Source organism: Verticillium alfalfae, genomic scaffold (genome assembly GCF_000150825.1).
Source record: "Verticillium alfalfae VaMs.102 supercont1.1 genomic scaffold, whole genome shotgun sequence".
Lineage (NCBI taxonomy): Eukaryota > Fungi > Ascomycota > Sordariomycetes > Glomerellales > Plectosphaerellaceae > Verticillium > Verticillium alfalfae.
In genome coordinates this window covers 4,031,151-4,031,849 of record NW_003315038.1, presented here as the reverse complement: position 1 = coordinate 4,031,849, position 699 = coordinate 4,031,151, and the positions used below count along the sequence as shown (strand labels likewise).

General features: G+C 64.5%; 1 protein-coding gene across 1 annotated transcript in view; it reads left to right on the top strand.

Annotated features, from left to right (window-relative positions):
- VDBG_01223 (predicted protein) overlaps nt 1–516 on the top strand; it is a gene marked incomplete at both ends in the record, with an annotated part of 976 nt that extends 460 nt beyond the window's left edge. Inside the window, one exon of the mRNA XM_003009494.1 lies at nt 19–516. Coding sequence (XP_003009540.1) covers nt 19–516 — 498 coding nt within the window. The remainder of the gene's footprint in view (nt 1–18) is intronic.
- Between the last annotated feature and the right edge of the window lie 183 nt (nt 517–699).

The following is a 699-nucleotide window of genomic DNA, read 5'->3' as shown; positions in this document are numbered from 1 at the left end:
CAACTAAGAAATTAAAAGGTATTAGATGGCCCAAGTTCCGCGCCCAACGCCTGGGGGCGGCCGGCAAAAAGAAAGCGCCCCCGGCCGGCGACGCCGTGCTGGCGCTCAACCCGGGCGTCGTCGTCGAGCCCGCGCTGGTTCGAGAACGCCGACTATGTCGTCGTCTTTGAGCAGTCGGCTCAGCACTGGGACGACTACTTTGTCGGCGAGGGCCTTCCGCAGATCCCGGACGCGCTGCGGCCCAAGTCGGTGGCCATTGTGCACACGGTCAACAGCAGCAGTAGCAGCGCCGACGGCAACGTCGACGACGAGGCGGATGAGGCTTGCGCGCTGGCGAGGCGCATATGCCACCTCGGCCTCGGTGGCGCGTACCTGACGGATGAGGTCGATGGCGGGTACACGAGGTGGCCCGCCATGTGGGAGGGCGAGCTCGAGATGCTGGCCAGAGTCAATGGCGGCAGCAGCAGCAGCAGCAACTGTACGAATTCAAGCAACGGCACTGCGCACGAGCAGTAGCAGTAGCAGTCGCCGTCACTGTCGTGTCGCTGTCGTCGGAGCCGTAGCAGGGGGCCCCCCTTCATCCGTCGGGGGTTATTTGATGACACCATGGCGCCGTGGTGACCAGGTTCAGGGGCCTGCCGTCCGCTTCCCTGCGCGCCGATGGGCATTGGTCGGGCTGTTTGGTGCATCTTGGTAGAA